Here is a 25495-nt window from a genome sequence, read left to right as displayed (position 1 = left end):
TTCACTGTGAAGACAAGAAGGCTGGAATCATTCTTCATCACTGCTCATTATAGATGATGTACTGCTCCACGTCGGCAATAAATGAAGTTTACACATGACTTAGGGAAAACTACGTATTTATAATGTATTATAGGATATAAAAATATCCTCCAATGCATTATTTGACCCTTAAGTGCTACAGGGTAGAGAGAAGCTGCTATAATACATATTTTTGCAGATGAGAAAACACAAAACTATGGGGTTTCTATGGATATGAACTAGTGCCATGTTGACCATTAGAGAGCCATAAGCACATGGGTGAAGACTGTTGGTTGATTCTAGCATTAATCATTAGGGTTGGTGCCGGATTTACCATCATGGAATCTTGGAAAAGTTAATAGAAAACTCTCTTCAATTTCCTCATATGTACAACAGAAAAACAACAACCGTAACAACAAGTATTGTTATTAGTAGTGTTAGGACTGCTAACAGGACCAACAGAACACTTGATTTGAAACCCTCCATACGGTATTTAGCACATAGGGCTCAATGGGTTGGTTAGTGAGTTAATCATAATCTTGAGAGTTAAAAAAATATGGCAGAAAATAAACAAAAGCAAAACAGATATTTCTGGATATCTAACAATCAGCTATTCTTTTTTAATGTTTTGCCTTTGTATTGCTTTAATTTCCTTTAATTATTCTAGTCTCACTCAATTGAGCAAGCATACTGCTATCAGAGGATGTGACTTAAAGTATAATTCATAAACCATATATGCTAAGAAGCATTAAAATATTCTCCTTGTAATAAAATATGAACCTCTTTAGATGAAACTACGTGCACTCAGAAATCATGATGCAAATGCCAACCTACTCTGTCAACTATATTTACTATTTCTCCTTTTGTCTACTCCTACGCTCCAGCTAACTGAAATAAACATGCGGCCTCCCAACTACTCCCTGCTCCAATTTCTCTAGGTGAAAATACTTCCTTGGCCCATTATTTGATGGTCTCCAAATTTCAAGATCTGCTTAACAGGACGGCTATTCATTAAGCCTTTCTCGATCCCCTTGAGAAGATGTTTGCATCCCATTTTTCTGCTACCAACTTCTTTACTATGAGAAATCATCGGGGAGAGGTGGGTACCTGGGTGGCTCTGTCCCTTAGATGGCTGACTCTTGGTTTCCACTCAGGTCGTGAGCTCAGGGTCCTGAAATCCAGCCCCACGTTGCTCAGCTCAGAATCCGCCTGGGATTCCTTCTCTCCCCTTCCTTCTGCCCCTCCTGCTGCTTGCTCATGTTCACGCTCTCTCTTTCTCCCTCTCTCAAGTAAATAAATAAAATCTTAGAAAAATCATCTGTGTTGCATTCTCTTGACAATTGAATATATTTTATCTTCCATTCAAAATTATGAAGGTGATAGCTAATTAGCTTTTAAAGGTGAAAAACTTGGCAAATAATTTTGGGTTTCATTTTTCTGATTTAGCTCCTCTAAACACGCTTCCTTTTATGAAACTCCATAATCATGTTCCCCAACAGACTGCTGCCTCTTTTTTTTTTTTTTCATCCCCAAATCACTTAGGCAGAATCTCAGTATATAGACTGTACAGGATCAAAAGACTGGCTATGCTATTAAACTTAACTCATGAGAAAGTGACAAAAAAGTACAAATTTCATAATATGGCATAATAGAAATGTTTTCTTTTAAAAAATTTAAACATTGTGTTTTCTGCTCACTGTTATGTTTTTTGGCTACATCTGTGACTGTTTGGAGAACAAAAAAATAACTTTTCAAATAATTGACCAATGTAAAATGGCATAGCTCAGACTTTGGAGAGGCGGTAGAAGTTAGGGACAAAGCAGCATATACTGAATTGCATAATTACTAGGAATATAAAACAGTGGTTTAATTACATAATTGTATAAACAATTTTCTGAAAACCAACCCTAGACACTCATAAATGACATATGTCTGAAGCAGGTAGAGTTTATTATTCCTAACTCTGAGGAATTAAAGGCATGTTAAGAGGGCATTTGCTTTTTAAATAATGCACAAGGAATTACAGAACCAGAGGCTACAATAAAAAATTGTATTGAGGTGTTAAGAATTGATAAAAAATTGATGAGGTAAGAAGAGCGTCTGACATTGGTCACCCACATTGGTATTTCTATGACACTGTTGGATTTATTTGAGTGAGTCAAATAAAGTTAAGGTTAAAGAAATTTGCAGTATGATTTAAACAACTCATTAATAAAATGAATCATGATAAATCTATGTTAACATAGGGCCTCAGATTTATGGAACAAGATTATTTATAAAAATGCATCTCTGCTATTTTTACAATATTGTTTGCTTTGCTACTTTTTTTCAACCTTTAGGAGAAGAATGGGAAATATTAATTAAATGGATAAGAGAATTATAATAAATTCAAGGCCAAGTTCTTCTATAGAAGAATAGATACTTCTATTCTTCATCTATTTAACATTTTGTTGGCTGAGCTCTCTGTGCCATTGTGTGACAGATAGAAACAAACAAAAGGAAGAAAGAATCATAAGTAGACATGACATCAAAACTAGCTCAGTTCAGAGAAATTGGAAAAAACTGAAACTCACTCCTCAAATCATATACATTCAGGATTCAGAGAATTTTACAGGTTTTATTTACCTAACCTCCCTCAAGAGCTGGAATCTGACAGGAATCATTTTCATCATTGAAATATACAAACTTCATAATAAGATAAAATTCTATTATGTATTTTGCCACTAATACATAAATAAGTTATTTGCCATTACTTTAATTAAGGTAACAGGAACCAATATCATATTTTGCCATTTATTATGATATTCAGAGGCTGAGGAAAATCCATTCACGGGATTTTTTTTAAGCTACCAAATTTGAGGAAAAACCAAATTCCTAAGGGGAAAAACAAAGACGTTGATGCAACAGCTTACGTGAATATTCATTCAGTTTTTGTCAAAGACCTAACTTTATTAAACACTAGGAATAACAGTTTATAGAGTCAGACCGATTGATATATTTTTAGTGGAAAAAAGTTATGCAAAACATAAATGCCAGCATTTCCACAAAGTGGATTGTTCTCCTTTAAAAGTCCAAAAACACTCATTTCCAGTTACAGTTATAGCCACATTTAATTATCTGACCAAATGAAAGTGAATTAGGGAAGATCAACATCACATATCTCTATTTTGAAATATGATTCATAGAAAGTGCATGTATATAAAATCGGGTACAAAAAAATCGCATTTCCAAATCAGCACATCAATCTTGAATTAGGCAATCGAAATGCACTTGGACAAATGGAAGAGGCTCAAAGCAGGGTTTCACAGGTGTTGCACAGACTCATGATATGTCTTCCAGTTTTTGAAAGTGAATTCAAAAATAAAGAAATAAAAGGAAAACAGCTATTTTCAAATTAACTAACATGTGTAACTATGCTTTTAGAACATCTTGTGGAATTAATAAAGCACTTGTGTAAGTCATATTTGAATACACTTTATCAAAAAATATCATTATTTATTAAAATAACTTGATTTGAAATATCTTGAAACATTTGAATGTCTTAAAACACCTCTTTCCTTAACCACAGTGTGTCTCCCTATTTGAATCTAAACCAAAGTTTGATATTTAGGTCTAAGATCTGGTGTGCCAGTCAATAGGAATTTATAATATATGGATAAATGTCAGTCCTGGCTTTTAAAGAGCCTCCTCCAGGGACTTCCCAGGCATCATGGACTCCCGTGTTTCCCAGATCTAGCATCTAGAGTTACATCAAGGGCCAACAGGGAGCCCCAGGTCCCTGCATTCATGATTCATGTCGTCACTACCTTCTCTTATGATTCATCAATGACCATTGTTAAGTTAAGTTTCTTTTCTTTCTTTCTTTCTTTCTTTCTTTCTTTCTTTCTTTCTTTTTTTTTTTTTTTGGTATGACCACTGAGGAGACCTAGTCTAGTCTTCACTTGAAATATTTTTGTTTTCCCATGGAGCTGTTGTGTACTAAATATACACAAGAAATCCATCTTTGTCATTTTACTTAGTGTGGTTGGATTTTTGGTTGTTGATGAGTGGATTTCTGGTGCAAATATCTTTAAGCATTGAACCAGCAGATCAGGAGCCTTCTGCATATTTAGGGAGAACTGCCTGTGGACAGCTATAGGCAAGTGAAGAGTCAAGTGGTTCACTTAATTTATTTTCCATTTTTGCTGTATAAATAAGTCTTGACATGAATATCGTACTTTTCTGAGATTATTCATTCAAATTGTAAGTGGTCCTATGAAGATTTCTAAATAGGGAAAATAAAATATGGCTAACCACTTCAAAATTAATCTGTGGGTGCATTAAATTTGAATTAAAGGGCATAAGGGTTGGCATGCAACTAAATAAATCAGTCAAGTCAAAAACTAAAGGCTAGATTGTGACATAAACTGTGTACAAAATAGGTAGCAAAACAATAGAAATAATCTTTCTTTATCACATTCAATATATTTTCTATACATCAGTGTATCACATTCATGGAAGTGATTATTTATGTATATTGACATTTTTTTCAATACAGGTTATTCAGAATTGCTATGATATTTCTTTAATGTTTCTATCATAAAATTTTATTTTCTTTCCCATTTATTTGTTTCTGTAGCATATATGAAATTGAATTCCTAACAGAGATGGATGCAAGTAATTCATCTATAGGTTTGTAAAGCCTGCTTGAGTCACAAAGTTTTAACTGTGATAGACCAGACTACTTCACTATTTGAAGGACAGACTTCCATAGAATTCAGCAGTTTTGGAGATGTTGGTAAGCGGATTTACAGTAATTCTGATTTTTAAAATTTATTTTCTAGGAATACACATTGAATATTTAAAAAGTACCCATTTATTAAATCAAACTTTAGAGAGTGTGTATATGACTCAACAACAATTAAATATATTATATGATTTTGCTTTATTTATATTAAACACATCATGATTAGTAAGCTTTCGGGTATTATATGTGTGCCTGAGTAGGAGAACAACTCAGAATGCCATAATTTGGTTCTTAAAAGGGCCTGTGATTTTAAAGCATTTAAAAAGATTGTCCTATTCTAAAAGGAGAACATAGTCATAAAATTTGAGAGATACAATTTAGAGAAGTAAGCCTCAATACTAAAAGACATCCCGGAGCCTAACAGGTAGAAAGAGTTGATATAAAGTGTGCACTCATGTAAGTCCATTTTTTATCGCTCTAATAGAAGAAAACATTTTTCTTAACTCGTTAGGAAATTATTATACATTTTTATATATCTTTATATAAAAAGTTACAAGTAGCAAGCATATGACACAAAGAAATGGAAGCGTAACAGCAGTATCCGAGAATGCATGCTTTTTACAATGTGTCTAATAAAAAGGATATTTTTCCAACTCAAATATCCAGTACTGACATGCAGGGTATTTTCTCAAACTGTCAATTCAGTCATATTGCTAAGTGCTTAATCAAAAAAACATTTCTACTGATGGGTCTGAGTGGTAAATTACCTGATTTCAAAACCTCTTTCTAAAACTTAGTATCTTCCTTTGATATAAAACAAAAAGAAAATTGGGAAAGACTAAAAAAAAAAAATCAGATGTTTCTTATTGCAATCTGGTATTTTTACTCATGACTCTTGGCTGCATTTAATCATAATACAATAATAGATGTTAATAGTCCATAAAACCTCTAGCTGGTGCTTCCATGGTCCATATTTTCACTTCTTAACTGTAGCATGTTCAAAATCCCTCAGGGACGCACTAGTCTCAAGCAGTCTATCTAATGAAAACAATGTACATGTAACACAAAGTTCATCCAAAATCGTGTTGTTCACATGTCACACAACGTACAATTATATAACAAGGACATAAAACAACATAGAAACAAAGTGAAACTAAGAGTAAAAGGAAAAATTGGGATAGTCTTAATCAGGAACTAATTTCTTCTTCAAGTTTCCAGTAAATCTCAAAATGTATTTAAAAACTAAGGAGCACTTGGTGACCAGCAACCAAATTATGAAATGAACATATCATTGTGCAGCGGGGATGTCTTGCCGAAGGAATAACAAATGTCTCTAATTCTTAAGTTTGGATAAAGGCAGTGGAATGAATTTAGAAATATGTCCACTTTTCACAATTCACTAGAGAATTTTCGTTTCACAGTCCCCATGTTTGTATAAATAGTTCTTCTCTGAAAATAAAACACAGTTAAAACATTTTCTCCCAGTGAAAAATGCATACAAATACATGAATTTATCAAGGTAATATAGAGCATGGAAATGCATTCACCTAATTCAAGAATAGTTGATAGGCTTGAAGTGTTTTGAAGAGTTTAGCTGTCAAGCAAATTTAATTGGAGACAAATTAGTCTAATAGAGATATAGATTATCAAGTGCTAAAAGTAAAGCTCTTATGGTATTTGATCACAAAATAGATGTACACATAGACAGCTAGTATTTATGGAACATTTACACTGTTAAGCATTCAAATCTGATATCATAGAATCTGGCATAACATGCTGCACTTAACTTTGATGACATAAGCTACATATTCATGCAAAAATAAAGAGTGCACACACTGTATAAATACCACCAAACACTTAGTGTATGAATCTGAGTAGAATATTGCCAAATTAAATAAGAAAAATACCAACTGCATGTGTCGACTTCAGTTATATTGAGACAATATTCCATTGTTTTTGTTATGAAAAACTTGCATTTCTTCTGATTTTTTTGAAAATTTACTATTTTTTAATTTTAACCTTGAAATATGTAAAATTTAACTTGCTAATTTAACATCCTTTTTGAAATAACATTCTAGTACAATGCCTGATGATAAGAATATGAACATTTATTTTAATGATGTGTATGCTAAAAGCCATCACTCCATCAGCACTGAATCCAGCATATTTCTGATTATGAAGTATTATGAAACACTTATCTCAAGAGATAATGAAAAAAGAGCACATTCCCTAAAAAAAATCTACAAGACAATTGCAACAAAACAAAACAAAACAATACAACAAGGTGGGAGAAGGAACCAAGGGCATTCGCTTACCTTGAATTTTCTTTTTAGACCCTAGTTGTGTTGTATTCAGATTCATGTTTGCTTAGAGACCCAATGAGGCAGAACCTGGAATGTTATGGCTATTTCATTCAACAAAGTAATACTTGCACAAAAAATAAATATGCATACAAATATTTACTTAAAAGCATTCCTAAAAATTCATAAAATTATGGAAATAGATTTTTTTCCATCAGCATGCAAAAATATTAAATCAACTGAAAATATTTTAGGTTTTGAAGATGCATGATGAATTGAGAAAGTATGTCCATTTATAAAACAAACTGAATGCTAGTAAACATGCAAAACAGGACATATGTATTTCGGGTTTTGGGGGTTTAAAATAGATATATTTTTCCTTAATTAAGTTTTCTATCCCCAAAATTTTTACCAATTTTAGGGCTAATAATATGATACTGATAATATATCTTTATGTTGAAGGTGAATCAAATGTTTCTACTATTTTTTCTACATTTAAATATAAATGTTTAGTATTTTAGCATACCATACTATTATATGCAATTTGTCATGTAAGTATCATGTGATATGGGAAAAAAATGGTTTCGGCATTTTCATTTTCATACAAAAAATATAATACATCATATTGCAAAATACGTTATTTTTACATTAAAATTATTTAATAAGATGGGCTACCCATCTTGGTAAGGCAGTTATTTCCAAATAGCATTTCATATCTGAAAATATATTAAGTATTGATGAAAGCAAAATTCATGAATATGTGGCAGCAAATTAGCAATACAAATTTATAATATAAATTAAAACCATAATTTTTGTAGAAATAAATACTATATATGTGTAGAAATAAATGACATATCTTTGGTCTGTGTGTGCTCACACACAAACACCTCTGTATATAAATAGGACTTAGGAAGGGTCTGGATAGCATTGAAAAGGAAAAGGGAGAGGAAAAAATTGAGACACTATGGTTTAAATTGTTATAAAAAGAAACTGAAATAAGAAGATCAACTAGAACACAATATTCTGGAGGCATTTCAGTCCTCAGGTTCTAGGTGTCATCAAAAAATCTATTGATACTGACCGCTGGACGGCTTTGTCGTGGCGGGACAGCCTGTGACTCGTCGTTGGCACCTCCTCGATCTCGTCAATGTCACAGGCATCTGCAGCATCTTGCGAGTAGTTGTGTTTCATGACAAGGATGTTTCTTCTGCTCATGGGCGGGATGAGGGGTTTGATGGGCTGTGGGGGCATCTCTGTCAAGACAGAAGCATCTCTTGTGCTGAGGTTACTGCGGCTGCCTTTCGTACTGGACACTTGTGACCCACAGTGATGGTCGTGAACGCATTTGGAAGAGGATCTCCGCAGTTTATGGTAGTTTTCAAAGTCATCTGCCACATCTGCAAAGTCAGCTGTAGCTGCTGTCCCTCTTAGAGTACATAACTCATAATGAGGAGGTTCAAACACCTCCTGGAAAACTGTCTGGTCAAAGTCTGATTTCCTTTGGACATATTTTTTACGAGGCTGTTTGATCTGCACAATGACAGAAATGATAATAAGGATGATCACAATGCAGGAAGTCACGCCAATGACAGTCCCGCTGGTGTTGGTGAGCTGGTCCAATAGGCTGGTTTTCCTCTTCTCTACAGGTTGAGGAGAGTGAAAACAACAAACAAAACAAGAAACAATCCACCATGCATTAATATGGTAGTCAGAGCACATAAAAAGGTGTACACTGAGCCAAGAATTTGTACAGGCTTAAAGTAACATGAGCAAATCTTTAAAAATAAACAAGAAGCTTCCCTTTTCACAATGGTCCTATCTTCTAAACTTAGAGATAGACCTCCCATTGCCCAGCATCCTTACTTTCAACATACGTTTGAAAAAGTTCTTATAAGGTCTTTATCAAGACATTTGGAAATAAATTAGTAATGTTAAAAGCAGTAAATTATTTTTCTCTTTATAGGTATAAGAAAACATCCAAACTCGACTAGTGGGAACACGACTCTACCTATATTGTTTTGAATTTATTCCTGACTTAAATAACTGAACTCACAATAACACCAATATTCTAATACCAAAAGGTAATTAAATTTCTTGACAGACACTTCTGGAATGGTAGCATGACTCCATCTCTGGGCCTTTTCCCCAATGAAACAACCACAACTGGTAAAAATAATTGAAAACAAACAAAAATCTGTATCTATATTTATACTTATTATAAATAAAGTATAATTTTATACATATATAATTATATATATATAAATATATATAAAAATCTGTATCTATATTTATACTTACTATATTTTTACCTATATCTATCTATCTATCATCTATCATCATTTCTGGATATTGTCATAATGGAAACAGCAAATGGAAGTACATTTATTCAGGGAAATTTACTAAATTTCTTTAAGAACAGTGAGAATCTGTCCTTTAAACCCATTCTCTACCCCCACCCCAATTTGCCATGATGGAAGCTTACTTAGGGAGGTTTCAGACAATAGCACAGGGCTTCCTCTCCCTAATGCTCCCCACCTAGAGCTACAGTACCTCCCCAAGTGGAGCAAACCACAAGCATCTCTCACCAGCCCCCCAAATCCATAGTGTGGGTACGTACTGTATTCTAGGCAAAAGATCCTTAGTTATCAAGGGTTCCATTCTTCCTCCCAGCCCCCACTGGCAGGATGGAAACCCTACACCAGGTGCAGAAGGCTGAGAATATGTGTCTCCCATCACCCTTGCCCAAGCTCACTCATTGAGTCGAACTGCCTAGAGAGGCAAGCTCAGAAGACAAGAGGTTACCACCCTCACCCCGTACCCTACTCATAAAGCAGAGGTGTTACTCCAAAAGAAGTTGGTCACTATCCCTGCCTCCTTTCAGCACCCAGAGCAGTAATGCAGACACTTTGCCAAAGAAGGGAGGCAGGCCACAAGAACAGAGAACACTATAGCTTTCCCCAAAGAAAGTTACATTTTTTGAAACAGTGTGGAAAAGTTCAAACCTAAGGATATCTCAAAACAACAGACATTTTCTGGGAAGCGATTTAAGAGGAGACTGTCAAGCTCGACAGTAGCAATGAGCCAGACACTAGAACAGGTAGAAATTTAACATAATATACCAGGAAAATAACAGGTAAAGAAAACCCTCCTAGTTTAGAACAAATCACAAAGCCTAGACTCAAAGACTAACCCTGAAAGACTCAAAGACTAACTAAAGGAACTGAATTTAATTGGAACAATTTACACTCCTGGGAACTGTCCAAAATGACCTAATAATCATTTGGCAATTAATAGAGAATAATAGCTGGGTGTGATAAAAAAAAGACAGACAGATAAACAGGACAGGAAAAAGATGGTCAGAGAGTGTCTTACTAAACCATGGCCATCTGAGGCTATGGTATGCTTGCCCACAGCATGGTCTCCATGCAACACCATCAGTGACAGACATCACTGAAACAGTCCAGCCAACTCTACACTAACACACACACACACACACACACACACACACAAAACAAAACAACAACCAAAAACAACAACAACAACAACAACAAAACATAGCAGCAACAAGCCCTGGGGAGAGAGGAATTAGTATCCAGAATTGCTACAATACATTATCTAACATGAAGTTTCCAATAAAATATCCCAAGGCATGTAAACCAATGGGATAATGCAATTCATACACAAGGGGAAAAAAGCCTAGGGGAAGGCCAGACATCAGACTTAACAGACAATGATTTGTTACAAATATGTTCAAGGAACTAAAGGAAACAATGGCTAAGGAAGTAAAGAAAAATAGGAGGATAAGGTCTTATCACATGCAGAATAGCAACAGAGACAAAAATTATAAAAAAGAAAAAAGTGAAAAATCTAGAGTTGAATGGCACAGTTGCTGAAATAAAAACTTGATCTGAGTGACTCAGCAGAAAATTTCAGCTGAAAGAGGAAAGTAACAGCAAACTTGAGGAGAGATGAAGGAAAATTATGCAATCTGAAGAAGACTAAGATCAAAAGACGCAGAAAAATGAACAGAAATGAGACAAACCATCAACAGCACCAACCTAATGGATGAGAGTATAAGAAGGAGAGAAAGTAACTGAAAAAAATTCAAATAAATAAATGAAAGGTGAAAACTTGCCAAATTTGGTGAGCAAATTCCATCCAAGAATTTCAACAAATTCTGAGTAAGATAAATGAACTGATACCCAGCTCTGACCTATAAGATAAAAAATGTTGCAAGAGAAAATCTTGAAAGCAGCAAGGAAAAAATAACTCCTCACATAGAAAGGAACCCCAATCAGATTAATAGCTGATTTATCATCAGAGACTTTGGAGGACAGAAGACAGAGGCATGACACATTCAAAATGCTGCAGGCCAAAAAACCAAAACAAAAACCACTGGTCAAAAATCTAATATCCAGCATACTAACTTTCAGAAATGGGGATAAAATACACATTTCCAGGTAAACAAAACTAAAGATAATTTAATGCTGAAAAAATGCCTTAAAAGAAATATTAAAAGAAATTAACTCCTCTATGTGAGGAGTTATTTTTTCCTTGCTGCTTAGGGTCTGAAAGTGACTTCAGACCCTAATTCAAACCCAAATTAAAAAATAGAGAGCAAATTAAAGAGGCAAATAAATATTGCCAATAAAGGCCATTATATGCATAATTACAAAGAACTACATAGTTGCATATATCTTTGGCATTCTTCCCTTAACTTCTTAAAAGAGTAATGTCATACATATAAAATTGTAATGTTGGGCCTATAACTTAGAGAAATAGTAAATATTTGGTATTAACAATACAAGTAATGTAGGTAGGAGCAAAACTGTCCTGGAATAAGAAGTGACATCAGATAGGAATGTAAATCTACAAAAACAAAAGAAGAGAATCATAAATGGTAAAGAAGAAGTGTTATGTAATGAACTGCATGAATATATTCTTGCTCTAAAATTATGTAAAGTAATAATACAGCAATGTATTATTTGATTTGAAAATACATAAAAATAATATGGACAAAAGTAACAGGTAAATAGAAAGAGAACAGAGCTGTATTGAAATAATGTTCTTAAATTAGTATAAATCTGAAATACATTCTGCGAAGTTAGGCTTTGTGTTGTAAGACCTAAAATAATCACTAAGAAAATAACTCAAAAAAAAATAATGAATACTGTTTTTCTGAAAATAAATAAATTGAAAAGATTTTTTAAAAAGTCACTAAAGGAATTAAAATGTTACACTAGAATGTATTCACTTATAGCAAAAGAGACCAATAAAAGAAGAAAAGAGGAACAAAAATATGTGGGACATAGAGGGGAAAAGAAGTAAAGTCGCTGATGTAAATCCAAATATACATCAATAGCACCACTAAATATGAGTGGATTAAACAATCCAATCAAAAGGCAAATATTTTCAGACTGGATCAAAAAATAAGATCCAACTGTATACTGTCTACTGAAAACATACTCTATGTTCAAAGATACAGATGGACTGAAAACAAAAGGATGGAAAAAGATTGAGTATACAAACTGCATTTAGAAGAAAGCTGGAGTGGATGTGCTAACATTAGACAAAATAAAACAAAAAGTGATTGGTTTTTAATGATCAATAAGAGGGCCCAGCCATCAGAAAAATACAATAATTTTAAACATATATGGACATAACAACTAGCTTAAAAATACATAAAATGAAAATATACAGAAATGAAGAAAGCATAAAATTCAACCATAATAGTTGGAGAATTGAACAGGTACTTTCAAAAATAGATAAAATATAAAATATAATGTCATCTGCAAAGAGAGAGAGTTTGACTTCTTCATTGCCAACTTGAATACTTTTTATTTCTTTTTGTTGTCTGATTGCTGTTGCTAGGACTTCTCATACTATGTTGAACAAGAGTGATGAGAGTGGATATCCTTCTCGTGTTCCTGATCTCAAAGGGAAGGCTGTCAGTTTTTCCCCATTGAGGATGATCTTTTCTGTGGGTTTTTTCATAAATAGATTCTATGAAGTTGAGGAATGTTCCCTCTATCCCTATACTTTGAAGGGTTTTAATCAGAGAACAGATTCTCTATCTTGTCAAATGCTTTTTCTGCATTGATTGAGAGGACCATGTGGTTCTTCTCTCTTCTCTTACTGATTTGTTCTATCACATTGATTGATTTGCGAATGTTGAACCACCCTTGCATCCAATGGATGAATCCCACCTGGTCATGGTGGATAATCTTTTTAATGTACAGTTGGATCCAAAGATAAACTGAAAATGGATAAAAGACCTCAATGTGAGGCAGTAATCTATCAAAATCTTAGAGGAGAACAAGGCAGTAATCTCTTTGACATTGGTCACAACAACTTTCAAGATATGTCTCCAAAGGCAAAGGAAACAAAAGCAAAAATGAACTTTTGAGACTTCATCAAGACCAAAAGCTTCTGCACAGCAAAGGAAACTGTCAACAAAACACAGAGGCAACCCACGGAATGGGAGAAGATATTTGCAAATGACACTACAGACTAAGGACTGATATTCAAGATCTATAAAGAGCTCCTCAAACTCAACATACACAAAACAGTTAATCACATCAAAAAAGGGGCAGAGACATGAACAGATACTTCTCCAAGACACATGGTAAAATGTCCATCATCATTAGCCATCAGGGAAATTCAAATCAAAACCACATTGAGATACCAGCTTACCCCAGTTAGAATGGCCCAAATCAACAAGACAGTAAATAACAAGTATTGGAGAGGATGTGGAGAAAGGGGAAACCTCTTGCACTGCTGGTGGGAATGCAAGTTAGTGCAGCCATTTTGGAAAACAGTGTGGAGATTCCTTAAGAAATTAAAAATAGAGATTCCCTATAACCCTGCAATTGCACTACTGGATATTTATTCCAAAGATCCAGATGTAGTGAAACAAGGGCCATCTGTGCCCCAATGTTCATAGCATCAATGGGCACAGCTGCCAAACTTTGGAAAGAGCCAAGATGCCCTTCAATGGATGAATGGATAAAGAAGATGTGGTCCATATACTATGGAATATTATGTCTCCATCAGAAAGGATGAATACCCAACTTTTATATCAACATGGATGGGACTGGAAAAGGTTATGCTGAGTTAAATAAGTCAAGCAGAGAGAGTCAATTATATGGTTTCACTTACTTGTAGAGCATAAAGAATAACATGGAGGACATTAGGAAAAGGAGAGGAGAGGTGAACTGGGGGAAATTGGAGGTGGAGACGAAGCATGAGAGACTGTGGACTCTGAGAAACAAACTGAGGGTTCTGGAGGGGTGGAAAGTGGGAGGGTTGGGTAAGCCTGGTGGTGGGTATTAAGGAGGGTACATATTACATGGAACACTGGGTATGGTGCATAAACAATGAATGTTGGAACACTGAAAAGAAATAAAATAAAATGAAATGGAAAAATAAATAAATACCGGGATCAGTCTATACCTAAACTGGACCTACTGACAGAGTATTCAGTTACATACCAAATATATAATTGACCTTTAACAATGCAGGGGTTAGGGACACAATCCATGTGTTTTTAAAAATCCATGTACAACTTTGACTCCTCCAAAAGCTAACTACTAACAGCCTTCTGTTGACTGGAAACCTTATAACAATGTAAACAGTTGATTAACACTTAATTTGGTGGTGGGTATTAAGGAGGGCACATATTGCATAGAGCACTGAGTGTCATGCATAAACAATGATTTTGGAACACTAAAAAAAAATAAAACTTAAAATAAAACAAAACAAAAATAAAGTTCAAATGTAAAAAGAAATAGATAAAATATGGTAGAAAATGAAAGCAGAAACAGAAAACTTGAACAATGCTGTAAACCTACATCACTAGAGCAAGCCACCTAATAATGGCAACATGCATTCTTTTCAAGGGCACAAGGGACATTTTTTAGGATACACCCTATGTTAGTCTGTGGTACTAACTCCAGTAAACTACAGGTAGGCTCGTTTCCTCACACGTCACCTTGCTGCACTTCACAGATACTATTTTTCAACAACTGAAGGTTTGTAGCAATCCTGCATCAAGGAAGTCTATCAACACCCTTTCCCCAATAACATTTGCTCACTTTGTTTTGTTGTGTCACATTTTGATAATTCTTGCAATATTGCAAACATTTTCATTATTACTATATTTATTACGGTGACCTGTGATCACAGATTTTTGACTTGCTGAAAGGTTTTGTGATGGCTAGCAGTTTTCAGCAGTAAATACTTTTTAATTAAGCTGCATAATGCATTGTCTCCATACACGTACTGCTATCAAATCCTTAATAGACTGCGGTGTAGCGTAAACAAATTTTATATCTGCTAGGAAACCAAAAAATTCATTTGACTCGCTTTATTGCTACATTAGCTTTATTGTGGTGGTCTAGAATGGAATCCGCAATATCTCTGAGGGTAGCCTGTCACAAAGATCGAAATGGTTAAAGGTGTGTTCCCTGCAAGAGAATGAAGTAGAAAACAAAATAGTGGTCTTGCCATCTGGAGAAGATAAACATGGAAGCTCAAAAAACCTATCCATTCACATTCTGTTCACTTCTCTCTCATGTCAAATGGTCCTACATGTGTGGGAACAAATCCCATTGGGCAAATAAAGCTTATTACTACCAATCATTAATGACACTAATTTAAGATTCTACTACACAGATAACTTACTCTCCCATCATTTAGAAGTGGTTCCTTGAATAATCATCTACTTCCACCATCAAAATAATCAAGGCTGCATATGCCTTTCTCCTTGACCATGAACCATGCCTACTATGGGGATGTCTCTTGGCTTCCATCGACAGAAGACATTTTAGTAGACAATACTGGACTTGAAGCAGGAAAGGGTTGATTGCCTGTTATTTCCCTTTACAAATCATTTAATATTGAACCTGAATAAAAGAATATGCCTGGCATTTTTCAACTTAACTAAAACAAGCAACATTCATAGCCAACCCATGGATTGTTATCTACATAAACAAGCCTTTGTGTTCAAGCTAGAAAAGGAAGCAGGGATATTGGGAGCTATTTTCATTGGAAAGGAAGAAAAGCATTTTGGTAGCAAAACTGAAGTCAAGTGAAGTGGCTGGAAGTACCTGAAAGCACAAATGTTCCTTCAGTGCATCCTCCCCTTGGAGTACATGCACACAGTCCCGAGAAGACAGACTGGTGAGAGGTGCAGGCGCAAAGGAAAGGCACCAGGTCTGACAGGAAAAACACGCTGCACTAAAAGCTGCCTTTCCTCTCCAGCGCTCTGCAGGTGCTAACAAGGTGTCTTTAATGAGCATTCAAATGTTAAAGATTCTCTACTATACATTAATGAATAAGGAAACTTCTGGCAAAAGCAAAGAAAGACGTTTGCACATAAATTACAAAATATACAGGAGGCTCCACAAAGCCCATATGCATATCAATTTTCAAGTCGCTCTGATACATTTCCACATCCTAATAAAGGCTTCCCACTCTACGGGCAGAGGACTTCTGCAGATTTTTGATCATTACCTTTACAGTGATTCTCGTCCCAAGGATACACACAGTTCTGGAGTCCATTGCAGACCAGTGTATTGTTAATACACATGTTACTGTGGCAGAAGAATGTATTGCCTTCACAGGGAGCTAAAGATAAGAGTAGGAAAGGAAAATGAAGAAAAAAGTTAGACCTGATACTCTAGTAAATCACTCATATTGCAAATCTAAAAACAAAAACAGAAGAATGATAATTTCCCGTCAAATTGAGATAAATCACCTGACATTCTGTTCTCAGAAGTGCTGCCATTGTGGTAATTATTCCTTGTGTTGCTAACAGGGCTGGCACTTCTCTAGATGTGCGTAGTTTATAAAACTGGCACAGGGGTTTCCATCATAAAAATGAAATACATTATCTCTATGGGTCTTTTTTTCTTTGACACGGTGCATTCATTTAACAAAAATAAAGTGTCTGCTACATGGATAATGCTATGCTTTACACTGAAATTCTGTCTGTACAAATGTAGTATTGTGTAAAAAGTCTTCATTCAATTAACATTGAAATAATTGCATAAAGCACAGACTTGCAAAATACTAATGAAGAAAGTATGTATCAAACATCCTTATACTATCACTGAAGCACATGAACAAAACAAAGAATACCACGGAAATTCAGAACAAGGAAAATTAATCCTGAACAACATAAGAAAAAATGTATTTTCTCATCAATGTTTAACATATGCATGGTGATGAAATTAGCCTACTTTGCATGTATTTCACGCGTCCTAGTAACTCTAGGTACAGTGATCCACGATCTCAGGTTACAGTGTATACTCAGGGTGCTGGGAGGTAAAATAAGAACACAGGGAAGGTATCCAACACATAGATATGAGAAATAGTGAGGAGTTGAACGCAGCAAAGTAGAACACTAGATATGGCTTCAATATTAGGAAATACATATATTTATCAAAGTAATAGGATGTTTACAATACTCAGTCGCTGGAATAACAGTGAATTCGGGATGGTAGTTTACAGATCATGCTTCACAGCTAACTTTTGTTTTTACCTTCACAGTGGTCCCAGCTATCTTAGAAAATGTGACTTTGGTGTTTCACTTTTTTCTCAATAATAGTTCTAAAGCCCTTTTAAGGATAGATTCTAGAAAAACATATTTGATATAAAACACATCATTTACAGTGGCTAATCGATGAGTAAAGATTTATTAATGATCAGTACTACTTAAATGCCAGTCATGTGGTAATGACTTTTTCACCTTCAAGACTATATATATCATGGGTATTTTGGAAAGTTAAATGTATTTGTTATACTAACCAAAAACGTCAGGCAAATAATTTGCATATTGCAACTTAGTGTATTTTAACACACCTAGAGAAATCCTAACAATAGTAATAACAAAAAACAAAACAAAACAAAAACACTCAAATCTTGAAAATAAAAAAGATACGGCAAAGATAGAGCTAACTCAAGCAAAGTGATTCCTTCTGATCTCCACAACCCTGCCTCCACACTCTTCCCTCGCCCTTCCCAGGAGGACAGTTCCTTCTTCCCTTGGCTTGGTTTGACTTTAGGTCCCTGGCTAAAGATTTAAAAATGTGTGGTGGTCATTTTGAAAAACAAACAAACAAAAAACAAGCATATTGTAGAGTAGAAAATATACAGTAGTCATTTTGTAAAGAAAGTATCATGCTAAACATGGGCTGGTGACTTGTTAAGCATCATGTAAGCCTTTTATAATGTAAAGTTTAATGATCTGATATATGATTGCAAAAATCTGCTCTTTAGTAAGGAATGAAATTTAAGTTTTTGTATTCAGAAATGGCTTTCGCACAACTGATACGGTCTGTTAAGCAGATAATGAATGTTGTCAAAATGTGTGCATAGAACAAGAAGTTTTCTGCAAATGGAGTAGCTGTGAAATGCCTTGGTAAAAAATAAAAAAATAAATAAATATGCCCTAATAGAGTGGGGTGGTTCTGGAAGTACAGTTATCCATCAAGAAAAAAAAAATACCTTTAAGAGGGCATAAATTTTATTGCCCTTCCAGAATAAGTTGGAAAAATTGCTACAATTACTATTAAGTAGAATGGGTTACTTTTTAAAATTTTAAGTATGTAAATAAAAATGACATTGGATTCTGTAATTGAACATAATACAAGAGAATATTGGTAAGAGCGCTGAAACTTAAATTATGAATTCTCCAAATGGGATTTTGTTTCTAGTTCTGCTGGTTTGTAAGTTGTGAATGTCTCTTATACGCCAATGTGTCAGTATCAGCTATGGTTAAATATTGGTGGTTTGACTGGTAATGTAACAGGTCCTCAGGACTGTCAAGAAATCACATTCCTGACGCCCTTCCTTACATCAAGTGAGTAGAGAAATGTGCCAGTTAATCATCTCGTTCTTTCCACTTATTATTATTCTAGGTACCATTCCATCTTCTTCTTCTTACTTTTGCCAGAATTTATAGAATTGCTATGAAAATGACAAATACAAATAAAGAGCAAATCTTGCAGTGGGTAAGAAACAAATGTGTAACAACTTATATTGGGTTCTGAGTGTTCTTGTATGTCTATTTCTCTCACGTAAATGCACATAGGCAATGGTTCATTAAAGATCTTATTTCTACCTCCCGCTGATAAGACAAAGCAAGCTATGTTCTTATTGTGCTTTCACGGATGTCTGGACACATTCTACATACTGACATTATTTTCCATGACCCACCACACATTCCCGATATCTGTGGCTCAGAGGCCAAGTATGTTCCTCCCCTCTCTCTGTCCTGCAATATCCATTCTCCACTCTGCTATCCAAATCGTATCAGCACTGTATTCTCTGTGCGGTTTTGAAATATTATTCCAAACTACCAAGAAAATTATCTTTTTCTTAAATCCTATTATACTTAAAATTTTCAAAAGAGCTTAGCACGTAGCATAGGCTTATCATCTTTCCCCACATGTTCCTTGAGACTAAGGGCATGCCTCTTAAATATGTTCATTTTTAATCTCTCGTATGGTTTAACATTTCTAGGCTTATAGTAAATATTCAACAGATACTTTTAATTGATTACTGTTCCTGAGCAGAAGGTTAACTCTGGAGGTGCCTGGCTGGTTCAATTGGCTAAGCATTTGACTTGATTTGGGCTCAGGTCATGGTCTCAGGGTCTTGGGATCAAGCCCCGTGTCAGGCTCCACGCTCTGCATGGAGACTGTTTGTTCTTCTCCCTCTGCTCTCCCCCTCCTCTCTCTCTCTATCAAATAAATAAATACCTGCTCTCTCTCTCTATCAAATAAATAAATAAAATAAAAGAAAGAAAGAAAGAAAGAAAGAAAGAAAGAAAGAAAGAAAGAAAGAAAGAAAGAAAGAAAGAACAGATTAACTCTGGCCAGGGTGCCCACCTGAGTGTCCCAGAAAGCAGAACACTCTAACAGGTGTGTTTATTAGTGGAGAGCTAGCCTTCAGGTATAATCCAATTTGTGATATTCTCAGAAACTACACCTCAGATTATTTCCTTGGCTCTTACTGTGGCAGAGAAAGACACATTCTACCGGTTTGTGAAGGACTTGTTCTACTTAGAAATTCAGTATGCATTGTCATAAGCTCTTGCCTCGTAAAAACCAGCCACCTTATTTCCTAAAACCGTCTGTAACAAACTGAAGGATGAGATTTACTCACAATAACATGGCCACCGAGGAAGCAATACTCAGTACAGACTACCTCACATGCATGGTTCCCAACATCAAGAATCTACTTATTTCTGGAAGGAGGTTTTCTGTTGCTATCAGGATAGCAAATGTAGGGGCGCCTGGGTGGCTCCGTGGGTTGAAGCCTTTGCCTTCAGCTCAGGTCACGATCCCAGGGTCCTGGGATCGAGTCCCACATCGGGCTCTCTGTTGGGTGGGGAGCTTTCTTCCTCCTCTCTCTCTGCCTGCCTCTCTGCCTTCTTGTAATCTCTCTCTGTCAAATAAATAAATAAATAAAATCTTAAAACAAATAATAACACATGTAGCTTCATATTGGCTTTTTAAAAACTATGTAGAAAAAAATATTTTCATGGCTTTTGTCGTTGAACTTTTTTTTTTTTTTTTAAGAGAGGGAGGGAGGGCAAGAGAGGGAAAGAGAGAGAATCTGAAGCACACTCCCCACTGAGTGCAGAGCCTGATGCAGGACTTGATCTCACAACCTTGAGATCTTGACCTGAGCCTAAATCAAGAAGCAGATGTTTAACTGGCTGAGCCACCCAGGTGCCCCATTTCTGAACTATTTTAAATTGTATTGAAAAATGAGCGCAGCTCTGCAACCTTGCTTCATGGAAGGACTTACTGAACATCCCCATTTTATTATTTAGACACAATACTAGGTATTTCTTATTTAAGAGAAGGACAGAAACTGAACATAGTGAACTACTCTAGTCAGTCAAAAGAACGTCGTGTGCACAACTGCAGCATTGCTCTTGATACAAATCCTGCAGGTAACATAGAAATGGTATATTGTAACCCCACTAAATGGGTCTTACCTCACCGTTCCCTCCTCCCTCCTGCACCAAAATATATCCTTCTGTGCAAAGTGTTATTACTATGATTTATTATTATTTGGCTATATAAGAGACTGCACATTAGAATGAAGCTTAGCCTGAGTTTCTCCAGACACTTCAATCCAGGACAGCAGAGTCCTGATGACTCTATTGTGGGCAGAGCTGGGTCTCAGCTTCGAGGAGTGGTAATCCCAAAGGATAGAATAGCTCCCTCCATGAACACTTACTAGTTATCACATCTGTAAAATGGGAATAAGGATCATACTTACCTAAGTGATTTCATAATGCCGAGAACTGTGGATGCAAGCGTTATGACCATAAGCTATTCCAGGACACAAGCATTGCACGGGGACTGTGGATCCAAACTGCTTGAGACTGAAACCCAGATCCACCCTTCCAGGTTGTGCAAACTTGAGCCAATGCTCCTTAAAATCCCCCAATTTCGGTTACACCTATAGAAGGGAGGCTAATCTTGACTACCACATACAGTTGTGAGGATGAAAGGTGATCTGTCTTGAAACACTGTAGCCAATATAGGATAGACACATGGTAGCTGGTTTTGAATTATGATGATAATTACCCCAAATCAAATAAATACAACCTCTAATATTAAGAAGATACAAAATATGAAAGTAGAGCGATGTAATATTAAATAACGGTCATTCTAAAAGTAGTTACCCGTCAAGTATAAAAAAATACCTTTATGAGCACACGGTCATTCACAGATCTCTCACCAACACTGGAGGACCACGCAGACCTAAGCAGATGATTTCATACATGACAGCGTGCAATAAACGGTGTCTAAAAAGATGAGTTATACACACATGTGTTTACTCTTTTGTGTAATAAAAGGCATAACTGTTCTATAGAGAGCACAACACTGTAAAAGAAATAATTAAATGGTTTCAGCACATAGATGTATAAGCTATTATACCTCAGGGTGATATTTAAAATATCTAATGATCAACTCAAGGGAACCAACCCGTGGGAGCAGTGGGACACTGACCGCTGGGCCTCACTGGGCACTCCCGCACGGCGGTGCACACGGGCTCTGGGACAGCCCCGTTCACAGCCAGGAATGTATCGTGAAACATCCTTTTCTCAAAAATGTCTGGGGAATATTAATTTTAGAGTGTCCCTAGCATATCTTTCTCCAAGCTGTTACTTCCTACACCATCTACGGTTCATTTCACAAAAATTCAATCTCACATGCAAAGCGGACAACTCCCTCCTAGGAGTCACAAAATGGTTTCAAATTATTTCTAATATAACATGAAGGAACAATGACCAGTAATATCAATAATTAATCTTACAAGACTCACAGAAATTAATGTGTTTATCCCTTTTCTCTCTTGAAAGTAATTATACGAATTTAGCAATATATTTAATTGTGAAAACAAAGTCACTAGTACACCAGAAACTTGGAAGCTCCAACTCTTTGAATCTATGTTGTTGTAGTATTTTCATGTGAAAAGGAAAAAAAAAAGGTAAATCTGTAACCAATCTCCATTTTTATAGTCAACTATACACCTTTCTAGATATGTTCAGAGCTTTCCTAAAACTGAGACTTGCTGAGTTATTTTAACATCTTGGGGAGTAATTTCTTTGCTCTACTCATGCCTATTATTTTATACTTTATATACTGAAGTTCAATTCTAAAAAAGAAAGAGAAAATAGATTTTATGCTTGTTAAATACAATGGCAAATGCCGATCTTACCACATGCTTAAACTACACTAAAGGAGGAAGGTTTAGATGTAGAAAATAGTTATGATACTTCTGATTCACAGGATAATAAGATGATCAAGATATGTGCATTTTCTCACACCAAATTGGAAAGACAGATTCAAGTCCCATCCTGGAAAGCCAAGACCAGCAAGTGTGTATAATAGATCTGGGTGTTTTGGCTCCAATCTGAGTGTTTTTTCTGGCTTCCTGAATGTTTTTTTCTGAACTTTTTAGTGATCCCATAAATTGAGGTTGGAAAAAAGTGACAACAATGTTCTACAACTGTAATAACAAAGTTTTAGGAACAGAGAAACGCAACATACAGATGCAGATTTTGAAAGCATCGATGAGTACTTTAAGTCCAATTTTAAAATTTCAATTTAAAACATCTCAAGCAAACATTTATCCAAATATTTCATGATAAGTTCTTTGGAAACATGAAATTTAATGCAACATTTTGCTCTAGCAAGGAAGAAATGTACTGTGGGTCAGTAAGACTGAGAAGCACGGTGCCCTTCCATTATCAGCTTTTGGTAAACCCTCCCTTATTCACAGAAGTGGGTACCATGAAGCCCATCTAACTTTGTTTAATCCAGATGCTCCAATTTTATTAGTTTACCGCTTGATAAACAAACGACAACAAAAACAAAAGCCAAAGCAAACTCTTCAGAAGTCTTACCACGGTGTTCAAAAATTATCGTGATAGAATTCTTATTTCTTGAGGGAATAGAGAACAGCATGGGAAATTACTAAGGTATAAAGCTGGATGAGACATTAGGAAAAATTTTGTTTTAAATTATAAAGCCTCACATACAAATATGCACATGGGAAGATTTTACTGGAAATATTAAGCAAAAATGTGGACAATGACTATTTCTAGGATATTCACAAATTATATTTAGCTTTTTTTGAGAAATGTTTCATATGAACATATACACATAAAAATATGTATACCGATACTTGTGTATCTGTACATAAACACATATTTATTTTTTGTATTTCAGAGACACATTTTAACTTTTCATGAAAATAGTATTTTTAAAAATCTTTTTTTATTTTTAAAATTAATATTTAAACAATATTTTATTTAATATTATATTAATAATATTTTAAATAATATAATATAATATTTTAAAATATTATATTTATATTATTTATTTTAATAATATTTAAAATATTTTATATTATTTTAAATAATATTTTTAAAAATAATTTTAAATATATCTTCTTTTTTATAATTTAACCGGTAAAATAATAGTTTTCACAAAACATTTATAGCTTACGATATTTAAAGATAATTAGTGAACTTAGTTCTCACTGAATTCCTCGCTTTCTTTGGGGTGGTTTTGAAATGCTCGCTTGTTCCCGCTCTCACCACAAGGTGGCAAGCATGCACCATATTTCCTGAAAGAGCACTTCACTCTACCCCAATGTGTAAATCCTACAGGAGTCTGAGACAAACAACATATACTTACATGTTGCTGATTTTTAAGAATAAAAACTTCCGTAGAAGACAACCTAAATAATTTGGGGCATATCTGAATTAGTGGAGAGAGGACAAGAGAGAGAAGGGCAGTCACAACACTCAACATAAAGGAAGTTTTATTTAAAATGTTAATAAAGAGTCATAAAATGTATTTACTCTAATGTTAAAGTTCTAATCTTGAATGTTTCATCATTTTTCAGTATTGTGCCACATGTTTACAAATATTGTTCCACTTCCGTACTTAAAATTTTCAAATTTATAGTAAGTGTTTAATGCTAAAGTTACTAACGCTCCTTCTCACTATTGGGGTCATTTCTTCATAATGGCTTTCTTTTTATTATTTTTTTCTCTTTTTCAGTTTTTTTTTTTCAATTCCAGTATAGTTAATATACAGTAGAATTTGTTTCATTTGTACAATATAGTGATTCAGCAACTCTCCATAGGACTTGGCGGTCATCACGATAAGTGTTCTCAATCCCTTCACCTGTTTCTCCTCTTCTTTCTGGCAACCACCCATTTCTTCTCTGTAGGTAGGAGTCTGTTTTCCAGTTTGTCTCTTTCTTTCTTTAGTCTTCTGTTTTGTCTCTTATATTCCGCAGATGAGTGAAATCACATGGTATGGGTCTTTCTCTGACTGACTTCCCTTAGCATAATACTCTCCAGATCCATTCATGTGGTCGCAGATGGCAAGATTTCATTCTTTTAACGGCTGAGTAACATTCCATTGTGTACACACCACATCTTCTTTATCCATTCATCTACTGAGGGACCCTTGGGCTGGTTCCACACTTTAACTACGTAAATAATGCTGTAGTAAACATAAGCGTTCACATCTCTTTTCAAATTAATGTTTTCACCCAGTTGCATTCTTTTTCAATTTGGTAATTCACTAAATGCTACCCTTAAGGAATATTAAAAAGGAAATTAGAAACTGGCAGATTTCTTTTTGAAACATGGATACTTCAAATACGTGTGTCTTATGGTTCATAAAACTATCATTTGTGGGTTCATTCAAAGTCAAAGGACATGATAATCCACCAAGAAATAGAAATGATGATCCTTTTACTGATTCTACCATATAAACGACAGCTCAGACGCTCCCTCCACACCTCCTGACCTGAGTCTTGTTCTCTCCACGCACAAACTCCAGATTCTCGCCAGCCTCAGGTGCTTCAACTTCTTTGACATGAAGTTTGTCAAAAGCCCAAC

The 25495-nt window shown here is 35.1% G+C and overlaps 1 protein-coding gene across 5 annotated transcripts in view; it reads right to left on the bottom strand.

The window, feature by feature from the left end:
- Nucleotides 1–25495, bottom strand: part of NETO1 (neuropilin and tolloid like 1) — a 124490-nt gene that overhangs the window by 8514 nt on the left and 90481 nt on the right. Inside the window, exons 8-12 of one of the 5 annotated variants that reach the window (XR_014302808.1) lie at nucleotides 16558–16671; nucleotides 8126–8684; nucleotides 7060–7134; nucleotides 6292–6338; nucleotides 4924–6193 (exon numbers count right to left, since the gene is read on the bottom strand). Coding sequence is in view for 4 of the 5 variants with exons in the window: in XM_082699069.1 (XP_082555195.1) it covers nucleotides 7074–7134; nucleotides 8126–8684; nucleotides 16558–16671 (734 nt within the window). In the remaining variant the exon portion in view is untranslated. Of the gene's footprint in view, nucleotides 1–4923; nucleotides 6339–7059; nucleotides 7135–8125; nucleotides 8685–16557; nucleotides 16672–25495 lie in introns of those variants that run through there. The other 4 variants (XM_082699066.1, XM_082699067.1, XM_082699068.1 and 1 more) reach the window with 4 other exon arrangements.

Source organism: Mustela nivalis (genome assembly GCF_964662115.1).
Source record: "Mustela nivalis genome assembly, chromosome: 14".
NCBI lineage: Eukaryota > Metazoa > Chordata > Mammalia > Carnivora > Mustelidae > Mustela > Mustela nivalis.
Note: the sequence above shows the minus strand (reverse complement) of the source record. Positions and strands in the feature narration are given on the sequence as shown.